Below are 19,686 nucleotides of genomic sequence, written 5' to 3' on the forward strand. Positions count from 1 at the left end.
TCAAGTTGACAAAGTGGGAGAAGTATCACCTGAGTGTAGGCTGACTAAAAAATGTCTGGGGGGTTTTGGATTGCAAAGTCAATATGAATCAAGCATGTGATATGGCAGATAGGTGTGACACTTTATTCATGAGAGCTACTGGGACTTCGACCTGGATTACCAAGCCATGCTTCGCAAAACCTAACTGGAACCTACTGAAAAGTGGAATGGGCAACTATAAGAATTTTACATTCAGTTCAATGAAATGACCTAGCAGTTATGAAGGTTAGTTCAAGACTTTAATGAGTCATAAAAATTCACTACGATTTTTGATCAGCTTTTTAAAAACAGAAATTATGATGAACCACCAGGACTGTATTTTAAGTATTATGTAGAGAATTCTATCCATAGGAAACTGAAAGGGAAGGCTATATTATTAAGGAATAAGAAGACAACAATCCCATTATACTTTGCCTTAGACAGATCATATCTGAAATATTATGTTGGTCAGGGTGCCGCATTTTAGGAAGTACACTGACAAGCCGAAAAGTATCCACTTAAGAGTGAGATGATACCTAATGGCCTTCAATTTATGCCATGTGATAACTGAGAGAACTGATGTTTTTTGTCTTGGAGGAAGTAAAACTTAGTAGAACCATGACAGCTATCTTTAAATAGTTTAAAGTTTATCACATAGAAGAGCTTAAGACATATTTTAGCTGGCTCCAGAGGGTGTAACCATTATAATGGGTAGGAGATGAAAAAGACAAATTTAGACTTGTTTAAAGACAAACTTCCAAATAATAAGAGCTATCCAAAAGTGGAAGGGGCTGTTCCAGGGAAGAGTAGGTTTTTCCAACGGCGAGATGATCACATGTTGAGTATGGCAGCAAGGGAATTCCTGTTCAAATAGGCTGGCCTTTGAAGTCCCTTCCAATGCTGCAATTCTGTATCTGGTTTTGTTTTTAAAATTAAGTTTATAATAATACCAAAAGTTGGCCAACATCCTGATTATTGTGAAATCAATCAAAATTATTTGAAATCAGTATTCTGTAAGAAATATTTTCTAACTTACTTGATGCACATGTGTTGATATGTCCTCATTTTTGATGATGACTATTAGTGTGTCAGTCTCCCTATGCAATGCCTGACAGAAATGCTGGGGTTCCATTTCTTTATGGCCTTCTTTCCTCAGTAAATTCTAAAATACAGGAAAATAGCCATGTTAGGAAAAATAACACATTTTATTAAAAATAAAACAAATACAACAGTTGACAAAATTTGTCAAATTATGTTCTAGCAAAGAAAGCTTTTACTTTTTACTATAAAGTATTTCAAGTATTTCATTCAGAACAATGATGAATGATGCCATGAATAAAACAATAATCTTTGATTCAATACCTTTCTGACAAAGGCATAACAATAAAATAGTAAGCTTTTTAAAAAGAAAAATTAAAAAATTTTATAACCAAATGCATGCTGTTCCCCTTCAAAGTAGAAACTCTGGGAAAGACTATCATTGTTCAAAACATTTTAGCTTTTTTTCTGTTACTGCCTTCATAATACAATCAATTAAATAACTGGTCAATCTTCAGTTATAATGATATAAAATGATTAATGAAAACATCTAGAAGTTAATTATAGCTAAATGTGGTGAACAGGATAGGTGATTAAGCTGAGTAATATTTTTGGTCAAAAATCAATTTCACAGAAAGTACACTATAAGCTGAAGCACCAGTGGCAGAGAGAAGCCAATCAACGAGCCACAATTCATTTTGCATCTCAGAGAATTTCTCAAATACTGTAGAATTTTTATACTGTAGGATTGTAGGACATTGAGAGAGATATTCATCCTGCATTCGAGATCAATCTAAATTATCTTCATTTCTGTTTTTTAGAATAAGCATTTTCTTAATTTGGGGATGTTATAAGCTTTCCACGGAAGACTTTGATGCTTTGTTTTCAGGCTGTACTGGAAATGTCATGTTTCACCACTTGTAACTATTTTGCAAATAAAGAAGTAAATAAAATCCTATTTTGCCTAACTTCCCTTGGAAGAATAGAATAAATGTTGAATTTTTGTTGTTTCTGTTTATCACTCAAAACATAGCACTATGTTTAAGAGAAACTTTCATGTTAAAAGTATTTTCCCCTTCCAGAATAAGCTTTCTTTATTTAAATTTAGTGTTTTGCTCAGTCTTATAGTTAACTTTTCAATGTACCAAAAAACACCGAACTTTCATTTATACCATGGACTGGACAAATGCATCATGAACAGAATCATGAGTACACAAAGAGAGTCTAGAAAACTTTCCTTTATTGCTGTTATTCCTTTTTTTTTTTAAATCAAACAAGGAAATTCATTTTTGGAATGAGTTGTCTAAGGTGACATGTTTAGTTAGCAGAACAGATGAGAAATCAGAACCTCTGGGTATCCAGGCCAGTGTCCTAACTTTATGGCACCTTTATCTTCCCTACTTCTTTCAACATTCTGTACCATCAAAAATCTCTTATTCTTGATTTAATTTATTCCCCAATAAGTCTTCTTTAATATGGTAAAGTACCTCACTTAATCGATGTAACTAACCATTTTATTCATCACAGCTGTTAACATCAGACTAACTGGCTGACCTTTAAAGTATCTCCTTAATAAGTTGAAAATGTTGCAACATGTCCATTTGATCATTTTTCCTCACTTCTACAAACCACACATGAAAATCAGCCTCATTATTTTGTAGTCATACCTTCTTATAAACTGCCCTTGTGAAGTAGGAAGAAAATAATCATTATTGCCATTCCTGACAGACTTAAAAACATTGAGACCAAGCATCTAGGTTACTGATAAAAGGCAGACAGTGGAAAAAGTTGAAAGTAAGAGTCCTCCATCTTTTAGGATAGGATTCAAAAAACTAGTCATCTTAGATGACAATTCAGGTGTTTCTAATGATCACAAACAAAATATCATTAACTTTTCAAAAAATATACCAAGACAAAATTAATTCTTATGTACTTAGCGCTTTAGTGATCTGTGATTTAGTTCTAATTTACTTAACAGAAGAAAATCATTACATAGCATCTTTTAGAATTATCACATAATGTTAGGGCATGGTATAGAAACACTATAAATTATATTATTTACCAAATGTCAGAAAGATAGAGAAGTCTAGGGAAAAAATAGAGAGGTAGCTCTGCCTGTGCAAGGGGGAGAAAGAAGGAAGAGAACTCCTTGGGATAAAAATTTGGTTGTCAATAGCATATTAGATGTTACATAGAAAAATAAGTTTCTGAGGACAAAAACATCTTGTTAACTGATTGGCCAGTCTTAACAGCAATAAAGATAAACCAAATTTATAGTTATTTAAATCTACGGTTTTCCATTAATGACTGTTATTTCTTCTTTTCACATATAATTCAGGTTTATTTTAAACTAAAAAAAGATTTCTTCTACACACTGTTTAATCATGAAACCATTACTTAAGCATAATAAATATCTCCAATGTTATTCCATTGGACAAAGGGATTAAATCTCTGAGAATCTGGTATGGGACTAATATAATCCATAGTTTTTATGAATGGGAAAATTGAGACTAGAGACAAAATGGTTACCAAAAAAAAAAAAAGATTGTATGAATGTTTAATTTTTTTAAAAAACTCTGATACTCCTAATCTATTTTAAGATATCTGGTCCCTATAGGTGCCTTCAAAATTCCTGAAATTTAAAGAAAAAAAAGCTGCATTTCTTATCTTATGTCATATCCAGCCTACATTATTCTTGTGAAGAATAATCTCTGTGAAGTCTGTGCACAGACCTTTCTCTGAAAAGCCTACAGCATTCATGTCAATACCACAGTAAGGTCGTGAAAGATTCACTAAGGTGGACATGGACGACGAGTTTATTAGAGAGTCTTCAATAAAAGAGGAACTAAGAAGTTAAATCAAACCTGTAGTATTTTTCCTATGACTTAAAAAATGAAAATAAAATTCTAAACACAAGCAGATATGTTAGAACTAAAGATGGAACACAAATACCCACATGAAAATAGCTAATGAATCAATCAAGGTTCTGTTAAAGCTTCTATTTCACTGATAGTCTTTTGTTTGCATATCAGTTCCTATTCTTGCCCAATTCCACTCAAGTGGCACAATGGTAATCTTAAGATACAAAATCAAAACCAAGGGTGAAAAGAAAGGAAGTAGTCCTTCACTGAACTGGGTAAATCCTCTATGGCACATGTATGGCAAAACATTAACATACATCACACAGAATAAGAAAACAATCAAGAGGGTGGCAAACGTATTATTGAAAGGATAATCCATACAGACAAAATCATGGATTATGAAAAGTTTCAAAGCACTGGTTAAGTCTGGATCTCTGATATATGAAAAATCCAGATACAGCATTTACTTATAGCTATTAATGGATTTAACAAAGGCAGAATCTTTTAAACAGAACTGTAAACAAGACCCTGATTTAGCTAATTATTCTTTCTTTCCATATTAACTAGCTCAATACTTAGCCATGTCAAATGTGGCATAATCAATTTTAAGTACTGTTATATTTAAGTTTTTTAGATGAATCTAATACAACATCCAGAAATGAGTCTCTTAAAATAAAAATATTTACCAACTCTTATTCCTTTCCAAATCCTATACAGACAAATCTGCTCTGCTTTAGACTAATGCTTTCTAATCAAAGAGGTATATTTTGTATTCCTAACAAAGCAGTACAAAATAAAGAAATTCTTAACAAGGCTAGGATTAGTAAATTAAATGGAAAATCTGGAATGCTTTCTAGTTCTTCCTGCAGTCAAATCTTCACAAGATGGATACATCATTTGGCTACAAACACTCAAAGAAGAAATGTATTAATTACAGGTCAAAGAAAACAATATTTCCAGAATACAAGAAAAAATGAAATTCAATTTAAAAGTAATATCAAACATGAGTAATTCTCAATTAACTTTATTAATATTAGATTGTGAGTTCCTTGAAGGCAGGGAATGTCTTACGCCAAAAAAAGGCAAAAGACATTCCCGCTTTCAAGGAATTCACAATCACAGTGCAACAGAGCAACACTTCCACGTAGATTAAATAATCCAAAAGTCACCTCTATCTGGCTCTGGAACTTTTAAAGTTGTTATCTGGATAAATTAGTCAAACTGATGATGCCTGATTCTATCTATTTTCATCCCTGGTTTGGACATATCAATAATCTTCTAACAGTAATACAAATAGCAGTATCACCACAAACCACAGGTTTTAGAAGAAAAAGCCAACTGTACTACCTAAACTGAGTTATATAATTTCAAATATGTGAGTTTATACACTACCTAACAGTATGATTCAAACCAAGAATGCTGAGAATTAAATTTAAATAACCAAAGTAAAGGAAAACATAAGAAAAAGTTGATGCCTTACCCTTGTTCTGATAAAGAATGAACTATCTTCTGTTTCTACCAGGTAGAACAGGAAGGTGCTTTTACATGCTTCTTTTATAATGCTTTTTAGTTTGACGTGTAAATTGGAACACAAGTCTGTAATCATGTGTTCATAGGAAGCCATCCTTGGGAAAGCTGGTATTTTCGGCGATGTAGTCTTTTCAGAGGTAACACTCAGATCCTTAGCTTGGTAGCTCCTTTGGCTATTATTAAGCATCACCTTATTGAATTCGGCATATTCACTAAGAATGAGTGAAATGTCGTTCCGAGATTCTTTCAGCTTACTATCATATTTCAACTTATTGAGGTGGAAGGAAGTGGTTGGATCTCTCTCAGCATTTGGAATAGTTCTGCTCTGGCTACCCTTGTCTTGCCTGGAAGAGGAAAGATTATTAAAGTCGCTATATTTTTGACTTTTTTTGTGCCAGTCTGAGGTATGCTCTCTTGGTTCTGAGTGCACAACTGTTACCAGCAGAGGGCTTCTGCTCCTGGAGGCTGGATGTGTAACTGGAGTCTCAGTTACTTTTGTCAAGGGAAGGACTCCAACAGTTGTCTGACTATGTGATTCCTTTGGTAAAGGACTGGATGAAGTAGTAGAAAGTTGAGATTTCCCATTCTTTACCGTTTGTTTTAGCTTATGTGCAAACCGCAGATATTCTAGATCCAAAGTATTCTGGGTAGGATCATCAGCCACCTGCCAGGTACTTGTCCAAGAGCTGATCAAGCCACACCGATCTGTAACACAGGGATGCTGCTTCAGGTTATGTAAAGTCCTAGTGGTGTCTTTGAGCTTCTTAGTTACAGTAAAATTAGTATAAGTCCTGGGGGTGCCATTAAGATCTCGGATTTTAATGTAAAAGGGCACATACTTATCTCCTTTCTTTAATCCAGCTGAACAGCTTCTTTGCTGGGTACCTTCATCTGCTACTGGACTTTTATGAGAATAATTCCAGCTCTCAATGTCACTACTTGTTGTGATAATCCTACTAGTCATCAGAGTATCATAATTAGTTATGGTAGCTTCTTCTACTTTGTTGGGATGACTGGTTCTCAAGGGACAAGAATCTTCTAACTGCAATTGGGAGTGTTTAACATCCCCAAAACATTCTTGGTCAGATTCTCCAGAAAGAGATTCATAATAAATTTCAGTGTTCAAATTCATGTCCATATTTCTCTCAGGGGATTTCATATCTTTCTCAGTTTCAATCCCTTCTACGGCACTCTCATGTTCTATAAGCTCTCTAGAGGCTTCCCAAGAAGGTTTTTGAATGGCTAAGGCAGAATGTTCTTCCCCTGTGTTTTTGGCTATGTTTGCCACATTCTGGCATGTACCACTGCACACCAGGTTAGATTCTTTGGTGGCAAAAATGCCACTTGACTGATCTTTTGTTTCACATACTGAAACTTCTTGATGAGCCTGTGTTTTTCCTTCCCCTTTTGTGAGGCTTGACCCAAGGCTAGTTCCTTTTAAATCGATGGACTCTTCATGCAAAGTGGAAATAATTTCATCATTATTGAGAATATTAACCACTGAAATTCCAGGCTCTTGAAACCTCTCTTCATTTAGTTGTCCTGAACTACTTTTATGTGAAGCATCATCCATGGAAATACAAATATTTGGGTTCTTTGAGGGTGTATACATCTGTATAAAATCAGATCGATCAACTGAAGTTGAATTCAGAGATTTATTATGTAAATAATCACATTCACTTTGCCCATGTAAATCCTTCCTACTGTTCAAAGGGCTATTCTTGTGGTCCAGTGAATTGCTTGTCAGATCTGATTCAGCTGAAGAATGGATTTTCTCAGCTACAGATCCATTTTCTATCAACTTTCTAAGACAAAGTGGAGCTTTATGGGTGTCCGAAACAGTATGTGTTAAGTCCAAACTCTTGTTTTCCTCACTAGTTTGTTGCAAAGGATTCTCTGATCTTTCCAATTCTTGAAAAGAGGTCTTGTAGTCCTCACACGTAGCAACTGAAGTGGTCTGGTTTAATGCTGTGTCACAACACTGAAAATTTCCTGGGAAAAATCTAGCATCATTATACTTATTTTGAACCACAGGGTCTTCAGCTGCTCTTCTATGAAGGAGTAAGTGACTTTCTTTTTGTTCTGTTGTATAATCAATGAAGGGCAAAGCCATTTCAGCAGAAAGCTTTTTTGGTTTCTCCTGTGTTGTAGTATATTTTCTTCCTGGTAAAACATGACTAAAAGACGCACTATCTTCTTCTCCTGAAGATAAATCGATTGACTGAATCTGGGTGGCTTTACTAACTTCCTTAGATATTGTACTGTGGAGTTCTAACATCTGAAGGGGCATATCCTGAGACAGTGGTGTTTCTTTAGATGGCATTTGATCATCAGGAATTGAAGCTGGTGACACTGGCTCAATTAAGGCACCATCAAAGGGTGAGTTAGAGATAATATTAACTTCCTGTCCAATCTCAAGTGCACATGATTCCTTAGCAAGTACTAAAGTTACTGGGTCCACAGCATCTCTTTTACATTCTTTATTTTCTAATGGTTTCTGCAACACTGCAGTATGAAGTGAGGAATAATCAGAAGAATTAGTTTCTCTGTTCTTGGGGAAAGTTGCATTTACTGGCTCAATTATTTCTTCAGCTACAACTTGAAGTTCTACATTCTCTAATGGAACAGCCTGAATCTGCATAATTTCATCACATTGTGCTTGGTCTCGAGGACTTGTAGGTGGTGATATTGTTAGTGCTAGTTCAATATCGGAATCATCTGATAACTCTATGCTGACTGCCTCTCTGCCCAAAGATATGCAAGTTTCTTTGGTAAATGCTAAGTTAACAGATTCAAAATTCATTCTTTCACTGTTCAAGTCTCTCTCATTTGTCTCCTTTTTTAAAGAATAGTTTAATTTAGAAGCTCTTGATGGAATATAACCAGCTGAAGCAGTCTGCTTGCTTTTCAAGGGGGCAAAAGTAGGTGTTAAAACTATTTCTTCAACCTGGGATGATTCTATAACCTCTTCAGAAGATATGCTATAGAGTCCTGGAGTCTGCAGAAATGTGTCCTGAGGTAGTTTTATTTCATCAGAGGTTGCCTGATCACCAGAACTTACAACTGATGAGACTGCCTCAATTAACACTGTACTTGATGGTGATGTTGACAGTGGAATGGGAACTTCCTTCTGAAGTGAGCCAGTTTCCTTACCAAGAGTCTCTCCAGTGACAGAAGAGGTACAGAGGTATTTAGTTCCTGTTGATACAGATGCTGCCACAGATGGAATGTCTTGGAGATCCTGATTTGCAGACGAAGCACCTTGCACTTGGGCTATTTCGCGGAAAGGGATTTGTTGTCTAAGACTTTCAACAGGTGATACTTTTTTAATTGATTCTCTATCAGAGTCTGGTATTTTATCAGCTCCATTTGCAAATCCTGTTTCTATAGGTAGACAGGCATTTTTCTCAAAAGTGAAAGTAATTGGTTCCAAATTGATCATTACATATTCCAAATCACCATCTTTGTTTTCTAATGATTCCTGACTCTCTGTCATTTTGTTTCTGGAGCTGCTACGCTCTGTAATGTTCTGTAAAGTATTGGCTTTTGAGCCCAGTGCTTCATAGACAGAGTCACCTCTGTCTTCTAAAGCTCTGTTCACAGAAGTTCCACAGATCATTGTCTGATCGTTGATTCCATTTTGAGATAGTGCCCTTGAGTTGACAACTTTCTGTGTGTTTTCATTTTCATCAGCAACAGAAGGTTCTCTAGTTTGGGTACTTGCATTACTGGAAAGCACAATATTAGGTGTCTCTTTATTACTTGGTAATTCCTGTTCCACTCTTTTTCTAATTACCTGAAATGATAAAAGTTTAGAGTTTAGTATGATATGCCAAATACAAAAAGTTTTTATCTGTGTATATGTTAAACCAGTAAAACATAAGCTGCCTGCAGGCAGAGACAGCTTAATTTTTGTCTTTTTCCTAGCACTTAACACAACAGCATAAATTAGGTATTTTATAAATGTTTGCTGAAAAGTAGATGACCATTAACTGGGAAGTATCTGAAATAACTACGATTATGAATGTAATGGAATATCATTATGCAGTAATATATACATATTCACATAAGGAAACAAACACAAGGAATTCAGAGACACATAGGAGATGTCTTAATAGTGAACCAGGGTGAAATAAGCAGAACTAAAAGAACAATATAAACAATGACTACACCATACTATAAACTATGCAGATCCCTAAAAAGGAAGCCAAATTGTGAGTAATTGACAGATGAAGAATCATACCTCCCTTTTCATGAGAGAGGTGGAGGACCACTAGGGTGAAATGCTGCATTCATTGTCAGATGCAGTTATTGTACCGGAAAGTTTTGTTTAATTGTTTTCTTTGCCATGATAGAGCCTGGTAATCTTATTCATGGTTGGGAAGGAGGAGTCCAGAAATGACTTTCATGTAAAGACAAAAGATATCTAGAAAATTTATATTTAAAAATGTTTGTCACCATCTGCCTGCTTGGCTTCTCCTCACGTACCCCTGAACACAGATGGAGAAAGTTATATGACTATGCTGCCTAGGCATATTATAAATTCATGTTACCCAATTTCAACTGGTGCTCATTGCAGTTCCCTATTTCATTCTCCACAGAAGTTACTCCAAACTTCTCCTCTTCCCCCACCTTCTAAGCCAATAATCTCTTCCTTTAGTGAAAAAATTAAGGTCTTTCACCCTGAGCTCTTTCTTATTATCCCTTTCTGCCTTGATATCAGCCCCACTCCCCATATTCTCCTCCTCCTCTGATAATAATATGGCCCTTCTCTTTGCAAAGGTCAACCCTCTACATGTTCTCTCCATCCTAACTCCTTTCATCTTCTTCACCAACAGCCTGCTCAATTGCCCTTTTTCTAATCCTCAACTTCTCCCAATCTACTAGTTTCTTCCCTTCTACTTTCCAACATAGTAAATTATCTTTCACCCTTAAAAAATATGCACTAGACCCTAAGATCCCTTTAAGCTATATCATTCTCACACACACACACACACACACGGATATCTATCTATTCCTCTCCATTCTCAGCTAAACTCCTTGAAAGGAGCTGTCTACTCAGTACTTGAACTTCGTCCTATCACTCAACCCCTTAAAAGAACCTGGCTTTTAACCTCATTACTCAAGTGAAATTGCTCCCTCCAAAATTACCAAAGATCTTTCAACTGCCAAATCTGAAGAGCTTTCTTTTTTCTCGGTCTTTATCCTCCTCAACCTCTATGCTTCATCGGACACTACTGATCACTTTCTCTGGATTTTTGTGACTCTCTCCTGGTTCTCCTATCTTTCTGGCTATTCCTTCTCAGTCTCCTTTGATGGTTCATCACACATATCACAAACCCCAAACTATGTTTGGGGCCCTCTTCTCTCTTTCCAAACACTCATTTTTTAAAATTTGAATTCCAAATTCTCTCCTTCTCTTTCTAGCCCCTTCCTTACCCACTGAGAAGGGAAGAAAGATATCATTATATATGTGAAGTTACGCAAAAGATATTTCCATATTGACTCCCCCCCCCAAAAAGCAAGAAAAATAAAGTAAAAAAATTATGCTTCAGTTTGCACTTAAGAGTTCATCAGTTCTCTCTCTGGAGGAGGATAGCATTTTTTATGACGAGTCCTTCAGAATTATTGTGGATCATTGTATTAATAAGGGTAGCCAAGTATTTCAAAGTTGATCATCATTACAATATTGCTGTTACTGTGTACAATGTTCTGCTGGTTCTGCTCACTCACCTTTGCATCGGTTCATGTAAGACTTCCCAGGTTTTTCTGTACCCATCCCCTGCATCATTTTATAGCACAATAATATTCCTTCACAATCATGTATCACAACTTGTTAACCCATTTCCTAAATGACGGGGCACTGTCTTTTTTCTCTACACTCGTGTCCTTTCTGATGTCATCAGCTCTCTTGGGTTTAATTATCATCTCCATGAAGATGACTCATAGAGCTATATTATCAGCCCTACTCATCCCCCTGCCTGACGTTTAGTCCTGAATCACCATCTGCTTACTAAATATTTTAAAATGAGTGTTCTGCAGACATCTGAAACTCAACATATCCAAAACACAGAACTCATTATTGTTGGGGTATTTGTTTGTTTGACCATTTTACATTGAAATCTGAGATCTTCTCAGCGTTCCCATGACATACACTAATTTTACTACAGCTAAGAAACTCAAAGACACCACTAGGACTTTATATTACCTGAAGAGGCACCCCAGTTTCAGAGTTTGATGTGGCTTGATCAACTCCTGGACAAGTACCTATGGCAGTTTAACCTCCTCTTGTCCTTCTATTTTCTGACTTGTTACTACTATGCTCTCTCATTTTACACGTTTTATGACAATGATCCTGTACCATCTCACTTTTTAAACAGATAAACTATAAACCTTCTAAAATGCCTAAATATTTTAAAACCACTTCAGTAAATTAAGTAGATGACTAGACATCCAAATGCTCATCAGATCTGGTTTCTGCTCTGTCAAGCCTCTCCATAACCCATTTTGAACATCTGCAGAATAAGGTGTAAGTGATATGTCATAGAAGAATAAATTACTCAAAAATAACGTTAGCATTATGTTCTCCAGTCGTTTCGGTTATGTCTGACTCTTCATGATCCCATTTGGGGTTTTCTTGGCAAAGATAATGGAGTGGTTTGCCATCTCCTCCTCCAGCCCATTTTACAGATGAGGAAATTGAGACAAATAGGATTAAGTGACTTGCCCAGGATCACACAGACATAGTGTCTTGAGGCCAGATTTGAACTCAGGAAGATGAATCTTCCTAACTGTCCTATAGTATTACCCAAAACAAAATAAAAATTCCTTCATAAGCATATACCTTTTCTATTCTCCATTTCTTCTTGTTTATGACTGCCAAAGATTATGTTAAAAATTTCTTCTGATGACAGTTAATGAATGATATATACTACACTCCCCTTAATGAAGAATAGTTTTGAATCAAAAGCCACTATAAGCTTCACTTTGAAATCCAACTGCAGATTTACTTATGGTTTACTTATTTATATTCTTAGTTCCTCTAAGATAAACATCCTAGGAGAATTATAACAGAAGAGCTCTAATACACATCATTCAACATCCTTTTAGGTGCTAGAGTTATGGATTTTAAAATGGTAACTACCTGTTGCAACTTTCATATTTATGGCACGTAGGACCCTGGATCCCTGGTACTTAAGAATAGGTAGGCAGGAAAATTATTTTCCAGGTCAGAAGAATCATTCCACGTGGACCTACTGACTAGGTCTTACAAATCCAAAAATCTTTCTTTCCTTTGCAACTATTTCTTTTCTATCTCAAATGAGCAATTTTCTCAAGTACATAGTTAGGTCAAGACTTAGCTCTTCCTGCTGTCCATCAAAAGTACCTCATAAATTTTGTAGGGAACTATTCTTCACACCCAAAGCTTTACAAAAACCGTATGTTTTCGTCTTATACTTTGTTACAGAAATGGGAATATTAGCTCTTACAAACTAATCTAATGCCACCTATTAAATATCATTTATAGCAACAAAAACTACCCCCAAAATAACATCATTTGTTTTATCCAGTCCTACCTCATTATTAGAAGAACAGATAGTACTCTGGAATACTGGGGCATCCTGATGGTCCTCTCCTGCTAAAGTAGCTCTTTCTTCCAAGCCACTTGTGGATGGCTTTATGTTGGTGCAGGCTAATAATATTCCAGTGGTAGTAGAACTACTTGAAGTCCAACTGGACTCCAATGGAGAATCTATAGAATGTCGTTTCACACCCAGACATTCTTCACTGACTTCACTGAAATCCAAGGGATCCAAAGTACTATTTATAGAAACATATTTTGCTGGATTGCTATGCTCTACTACTTTTCGAGCTGAGGGCATGACTTTATTTTGATTGCTGTAAAACAAAGCTACCCACATATGAAGAATAAGCTTCACTTCTTCTACATTATCTGGTACATCAGCATTCCAGGGTCTGAAGAGATCAAAGAGAAAGAAAAAAGTCATGCTGAACCACTAAAAATAACTTTTGGTGAATGTTACAATGAGCAGAAAGTCTTCATTATTGCAGATACACCCATTTAAAAATATACAAAGTATTTTTTGGAGGGCGAAGCAATTGGGGTTAAGTGACTTGCCCAAGGCCACACAGCTAGTGTCAAGTATCTGTGGCCACATTTGAACTCAGGTCCTCTCGACTGCAGGCCAAATGCTCTATTCACTGCACCATCTAGCTGCCCCAAAAATATATGAAGTATTAAAGAAATTAAAGAAAAAACCGAGATGTTGGCTTGACAAATTATTAATATTAAAGGACTCAAGCTACTACTGTATACAAACACTGATTCCTGCAGTAGGTCTCTTTCATATGTGGAGAGCTGCCCTCACTATAGGAGGCATGCTGAATTTGGAGTCAGGAACTGAGTTAAAATTCCAGTTCTACTACTTCTACTTAAAACCATGGGCAACTGGTTTAACTTTCATGAACTTTAACTCCTCATCCTTAATTTAAATACATTTAAATACTGTAAAAGGCCAGGGTGGTGTTAGATATTTGTTATGGGTATTTCCAGCTCTAACTACTCCATTCTAATTATTGCGTCGTCAATTCAAATATACCACATCCATTTTTGTGTGTCTCTTCCCATAAGAAAAAGGAATAAAAGAAATGGAAGAAGAATCACCCTTGACAGACTCGTCACTTTCCAAACTCTCTCTAAAAAAGGTAAACTTGGCATGGGGTGCTTTTCTGATACTAAGAGATTAACAAAACTAGAACACAGAAAGACATGAAATCCAAACTCAAACATGAAGGCCTTTTAAATAGTCATACGAAGAACTAAAGAGGGAGTTTGCACGTCCTTCTTGAACAGATAAGATGTGCAGATTACCTTTGTATATGAAATCATTTTTTTATCACATCTAGCTTTATGTTTTTTAAAAAGAGATTAAAATTATTCTTAAATTACACATTGAGGGTGCTCTCCTTTCAATATTCTAGTTTAAAAAAGCAATTAAAAATCCTTATTCTTTGTAAGATCTTTTCAATTTTAATTGAAAAACACTGGTGCCCTCAAAATCTAATGGAGAGAGTTAAAAGTCCTCATTATGCCTAAACTCTTCATCTGTTAAATGATTTCTTCAGAGTCCGTGGAAGCCAGTAGCAGAATCAGGATGACCATTCCCACATCTAAAATCTGTCTTGTAAATCTGACAGTACCACACCAGTACTTATAACTATGGTTTTCCCCTTCCTCAATAGGAATCCAAAGAATATAAATAACTCCTTTGTATAAGTTTACTCTAACGGAAACATTATACCAAAATCAAGTTTCATTCATACTTACCCATGTAAAGCTCGTATTACAGTTTTCTCCAGTGGGTTATTAGTATATTTACTATCTAAGCTGAAGACATATTCTGTTTCACACTTACAAGTAACCTTAAAGGAGCCATCACAGCTAAATACTGTGTGAGAATGACAAAAATCTTCTTTTAAGTTGGAAGGTAACAATCGACTCTTAAGTTTTATGACTGGATCCAGCAAAAGCTTTTGAACAGGTGGAGTGTTATGCTGATGCCGAAATGGCATCACTTTGCCCACGGGAGTCCCTGCCTCAGGGCCTTTTGTACCATTCTTTGCAAAGGTAGGACCTTGTGTTCCACGCTGCTGAAGATGTTTCTTTGAATGTTCAGCGGTAAGTAAGGCATAAGAATGTTCTATGGCAATAAAAGAGCTATTGCTATTGCTTTCATCTGAAGATTCTAGTGTCTCTTTAGGAAGTGCTTCCTGGGCCACAGATATTTGACTATACTGAGTCAAGCTCTTTTCACTCTGGCTGTCAGGCAAATTTGTCCTTGAATCAGTTTGTTCATAAGATGGCTTGGATAGTTCAAGAGAATACAATGCACATCTTTGGTTTTTAGCCAGCCTGTGATATTCATGATCATAAGTACCATGCAAAGGATTTTCTTTACAGAACAAAATATTGTTTTGTGTCACGTCAGAGGAGGAAGACAGGTCTCTGTGAACAGACGATGAGGTGGCAGAGGTAGCAGAGCTTAGAGCTAGGTCAGCCAACATGTTTAGGGCTCGGGAGTCAAAGTGACCAATGCAGCTTTCTTGAAGACCTGACTGAACAACAGCAGTGCTTCCAGGTCGAACTGTATTCTCACTATGGTCATTTCCTTGGTCATTTGACAGAATTTTAATTGGTGGCTGGGAAGGAATCTCTCTTTTGGCTAAAGCATAAAAAAAAAAAAATAGAGACAGTATTTGATTTTCATGAAATTAAATGTGTTGTCATATAATTACCTATGAAAAATTACTTATGTTTCATTATATATTGTCCATCACCAGTCCCCCAAATCAAAGCTTTTCTAGTGGGGTAGAACCTTCCAGAGCTTGTACTGTACTTCCACACTTCTGTAGGACTTCACAGAATTTCAGTGGAATTAATGAAAAATTAGTAGTTAAATATATCTACCAAGAAAAATCTCTTATTAGCAATATTATACATTTGTATGAAATTTTTAAATATTTCATTTGTTAAACAAATTTCTAGGCATGTGAAACTAATTTTCTTAAAGTATCTCCGTTCAGTCAAATCTTTATTAATTAATTTACATTAATGGATCAAATATTAACTGACTGATTAATTCACAAATACTTATTAAGCTTTTATTATATGGTAGGCACTGAGGATGCAAAGACAAAAATGAGCCAGTCACTGATCTTAAGGACCCTACATTCTAATGAGGACACACTGTGTATGGTGTGAGTGTGTGAGTGTATCCATATATACATATACACAAATATACACACATAAATATGTGCATAAGTATATGTATATGCCAAATAAATATAAGAGAGTTTGGAAGGAAGGGACTAGTTGGAGGACTCAGGAAAGTCGTCAAGCAGAAGGAGGTACCTGAACTGAGTACTGAAGGAAGTGAGGGATTCTGAGACAAAGTTGAAGAGAGAGTACGTTAAAGACTTGGGGAATGGCCAGTGCAAAGCCTTAGAGATGAAAGATGGAGTGCCACATGTGAGGAGTAACAAGAAGGCATGTTTGGCTAAACTACAGAGTTCAAGAGGAGAAACAGTGTATAATGAAGCACCAGAATTGGTGTTGTGCTGTGAAGGGCTTTAAAAAAAAAGTTTATATTTTATCCTAGAAGTAATAGGGGAACACTGGAGTTTACCAAATAGGAAAATGACATGGTCAGACTTCTGTTTAAGGAAATCAAAACTTGGGCAGCTAAGAAGATTAAGATTAGAGTGGGAAGGGAGTACAATTTGGAGACAAGTATATTGTCTAAAAGAGAGGTGATAATTGTGTGAGTAGTGAGGACAAAGACGTTGCACAAGTAGAAATGGCAAAAGATATGGCAACTGGCTAGATATGTGGTGTTCAAGGAAACGAGGATTCCACAATAAGAGGTTATGGACCCAAGAGACTGGAAGAATAGGAGTATCCTTGAAAGAAGTAGGGAAGTTCAGAAGAAGGATGGATTTGGGTGCAAGGCAGAGTTGAAGACGATAAGTCACATTCAATACGTGTAGATTTTGAGATGTCTAAGGGATAGACAATTTGAAACATCCAAAAAGGAGCTAGTATAGCTCTAGAGAGAAACTGGGACTAGATATGTAGATTTGGGAGTCATCTCCATCGAAATAATATTAAAACCTATGGGAGCTGATGAGGTCATCAAAAGAGAGAATAGAAAAAAAGAGAAGAGGGCCCAGGACAGAGCCTTGGGGAACACCCACGATTAGGGGTGTAATGATAATCTGAATGAGAAGGAACAGTAAAAGAAGGAATCAGTAAAGAGTAACATCATGAAACTGAGAAGAGTCAACAACAATGTCAAATGCTAAAGAGAGGCCAAGAAAGATGAGAAAAAAACACCAGATTTGGTAATCAAAAGATCACTGATATACTTTGGAGAAAACAGTTTTTATTAAATGATGAAGTTGTAGGCTAGGCTGTGAAGGGCTTAAAAGTGAGAAAGAGAAGAAGCAATAAGGGTAGAAAGTTTTTTATATAATTTGAGTAAAAAAGAGAGGAGAAAGATATGGGACAATAACTTGAGGGAAATAGGACTTAGGAAAGGCTTGTTTTTTTTAAGGTTGGGAGGGACTGGAATGTGTTTGTAGGCTGAATGGGAAGAACTAGTAGATGGGGAGAGATTAAAGATTAGAAATAGAAGAGATGTATTGTGAGTGCAATATGCTGGTAATGATAGGAAGAGGATGGGATTTAGGGTACAAGTCTAGGAGTTGGCCATGACAAGGAAAAGAGTCAACTCTTATTAGACTAAAGGATGAGAGGGTAATTGATGACATAAAGGGGTTTTAAAATGAAGAGATGTAGAGAAGAGGAAGCTCACGGAGAACGGCCTATATTTTCTTAGTAAAGTATGAAATGAGCTCCTAAGTTAAGAAGGTAGAGGAAGAGAAGGTATGAGAAGTTTAAAATTAGAGAAGGTTTAGAATGGCCTTTATGGGCAATAGGATAAAAATCAATTAGGAGAGTAGTAAAAGAACTGCCTTGCTACAATTGAGGGTCCAGTTGAGGTTAGGTAACATAATTCTGTAGCAGATCTAATCAGCTTGTTTATCTAAACAGCTTCTTTGAACTCGGTTCAACAGTATGAAAAATTAGGAAACATTTCATTATTCTCTCTTTTTTAGCAATTTCATTCATTCCTATGATTTCAACTATTCCCTTTAAACTAAAAATTCTCATATCCAGAGCTCCAGCCCTGATTCATGTGTCATACTAAAACCTAAATCTCAACAGATCCAAATGCTACTTTTTATTTTTGCCTTGGAATCGGTTCTTTCTTCTGCCTCCTCTGGTGCTATCAGTGGTACCATGATTCTCGCCTATCACAGCCAGTATGTCTTCAAGTCCTCCCTATCCTACACTCTCCATATCTCTTAAATCCATTCCTTCCTTTCCATTCCCACTATGTCATCCCTGAATAGCTCCTCAAGTCCCTCAAGACCACCACCTGGAGTTTGGTGGAACCTTCTATCAGGCCTTTTAACTCCCGTTCTGTTTTGATGTAAACTAATGACATAATTACGTAGTGTAATAGAAGGTTAGATTTGAAGTAAAAAAGGCTTGAGTTTGAATTTCACCTCTGACGTTAGCTATGGGAATATGGGCAAACCTTAGTTTCCATCTATAAAAAGGGGACAACATACAAATAATGCACTGTTGTGAGATGCTGTGAGGCTTACATAAATAGTATGCTTTGCAAACCCTAATGTGTGCATCAACTATTGTTGCTATTGTTATAATAATAACTGGAATTGCTCCAAAGATGCTTTTAATGAACGTAGAAAAGATAAGCTTATATCCCAGTATATATCCCATTACCTTTATTCAGTTATAAAAGAGCAATTATTTCATCTAATTGTGCAATAGTCTGCATAATATTAAGGATAAAAGAATAATATCAAGATAGCTATTTGTCCCAAGACTGTTACTATCAGAACACCATAGAAAAAGAAGAGAAAGGGGGCAGCTAGGTGGCGCAGTGTATGGAGCACCGGCCCTGAATTCAGAAGGACCTGAGTTCACATCAGGCCTCAGACCAAACACTTGACACTTACTAGCTGTGTGACCCTGGGCAAGTCACTTAACCCCAATTGCCTAAAAACAAAAAACAAACAAAAAAAAAGAGAGAAGGAAGAGAAGAATGAGATAACTAATAATAATAATGATGTCTTCCTTCTACATGGCAACATTGTGGCATGATGGATCAGAAAGCTCGTCTCAGAGTCAAACCTGGCTATATGGCCGTAGGCAAGTCACTGAAGCTTTCAGTGCCCTAGGAAACTTCCTAAACTATGACTTGCAATGAATGTGTTGACTCGCCCCGGTGGAGGAAGTACCCCACAAGGAAATTCCTTACACTAGTGAAATAACAGGTCCTAATCTTATGTACAGATCTGTTTTTATAGATCCACCTGCTTAAAATCCCACTATGTAATGGCTTAAGTCCAGAATTCTTTCTCTGTCATTGAAGCCCTCCATGATACAGTGTTATCGATTTTCCTTTCAATATATTGTATTCTAGCCATACTCGGACTACTTGCTTAATATATGCTTTCCCACTCCCTCGACTCTGCTTTCACTGCTCCCTACGCCTATCCTGGAGTTCAGGAAGAGAACTGGGTCATGTATGTGGATTTAGGCATGAGCTGTATAGAGATGATAAGA

General features: G+C 36.3%; 1 protein-coding gene across 3 annotated transcripts in view; it reads right to left on the bottom strand.

The window, feature by feature from the left end:
• Positions 1-19,686, bottom strand: part of TASOR2 (transcription activation suppressor family member 2) — a 110,759-nt gene that overhangs the window by 12,592 nt on the left and 78,481 nt on the right. For all 3 annotated transcript variants that reach the window (XM_027858929.1, XM_027858930.1, XM_027858931.1), the window contains 4 exons: positions 14,797-15,691; positions 13,025-13,424; positions 5,398-9,243; positions 1,055-1,180 (listed from right to left, as the gene is read on the bottom strand). In XM_027858929.1, the coding sequence (XP_027714730.1) occupies positions 1,055-1,180; positions 5,398-9,243; positions 13,025-13,424; positions 14,797-15,691 (5,267 nt within the window). The remainder of the gene's footprint in view (positions 1-1,054; positions 1,181-5,397; positions 9,244-13,024; positions 13,425-14,796; positions 15,692-19,686) is intronic.

The sequence above is a fragment of the Vombatus ursinus genome, unplaced genomic scaffold, assembly GCF_900497805.2.
Source record: "Vombatus ursinus unplaced genomic scaffold, bare-nosed wombat genome assembly UNPS02013950.1, whole genome shotgun sequence".
NCBI lineage: Eukaryota > Metazoa > Chordata > Mammalia > Diprotodontia > Vombatidae > Vombatus > Vombatus ursinus.